General features: G+C 48.1%; 1 protein-coding gene across 1 annotated transcript; it reads left to right on the top strand.

Moving 5' to 3' along the window:
* Positions 1–449, top strand: LOC106512777 (cerebellin-1; the record flags this gene model as incomplete). The annotated part of the gene is given in 1 exon segment (XM_014001317.1): positions 1–449. A coding segment is annotated over 1 exon segment (150 nt), but the record flags the coding sequence as incomplete, so codon positions are not given.
* Between the last annotated feature and the right edge of the window lie 8 nt (positions 450–457).

Genomic DNA, 457 nt, shown 5'->3' with positions numbered 1-457 from the left:
GACCAGGACGTGACGCGTGAAGCTGCCAGCAACGGAGTTCTGATCCAGATGGAGAAGGGCGACCGGGTCTACCTCAAACTGGAGAGAGGAAACCTGATGGGAGGATGGAAGTTCTCCACCTTTTCTGGCTTCCTGGTGTTCCCGATGTAGAGAGCAGGAGGAGGAGCAGGAGGAGGAGCAGGGATCTCCACAGAGGAGATGGAGGTGCTGCTGAACGATGGAAAGTCTGATGAAGATGATGGAGAGAAACAAACATAAACAAGATGAAGAAGAAGAAAGATGGGACACCAGACTTCTGTCTGAAGAAAGGATGAAATTTAAGATTCAGAAGAGAAATAACTCCGGAACAACAGAGATACAGACATTTTCTTTACTTCCCCATCCTTCTCTCCTCTCTTTCATCCTCTCATCCCTCCATCCTTTATCTCTTCCTCTCATCCCTCCATCCTTTATCTCT

The sequence above is a fragment of the Austrofundulus limnaeus genome, unplaced genomic scaffold, assembly GCF_001266775.1.
Source record: "Austrofundulus limnaeus strain Quisiro unplaced genomic scaffold, Austrofundulus_limnaeus-1.0 Scaffold13178, whole genome shotgun sequence".
NCBI classification, from domain to species: domain Eukaryota; kingdom Metazoa; phylum Chordata; class Actinopteri; order Cyprinodontiformes; family Rivulidae; genus Austrofundulus; species Austrofundulus limnaeus.
Note: the sequence above shows the minus strand (reverse complement) of the source record. Positions and strands in the feature narration are given on the sequence as shown.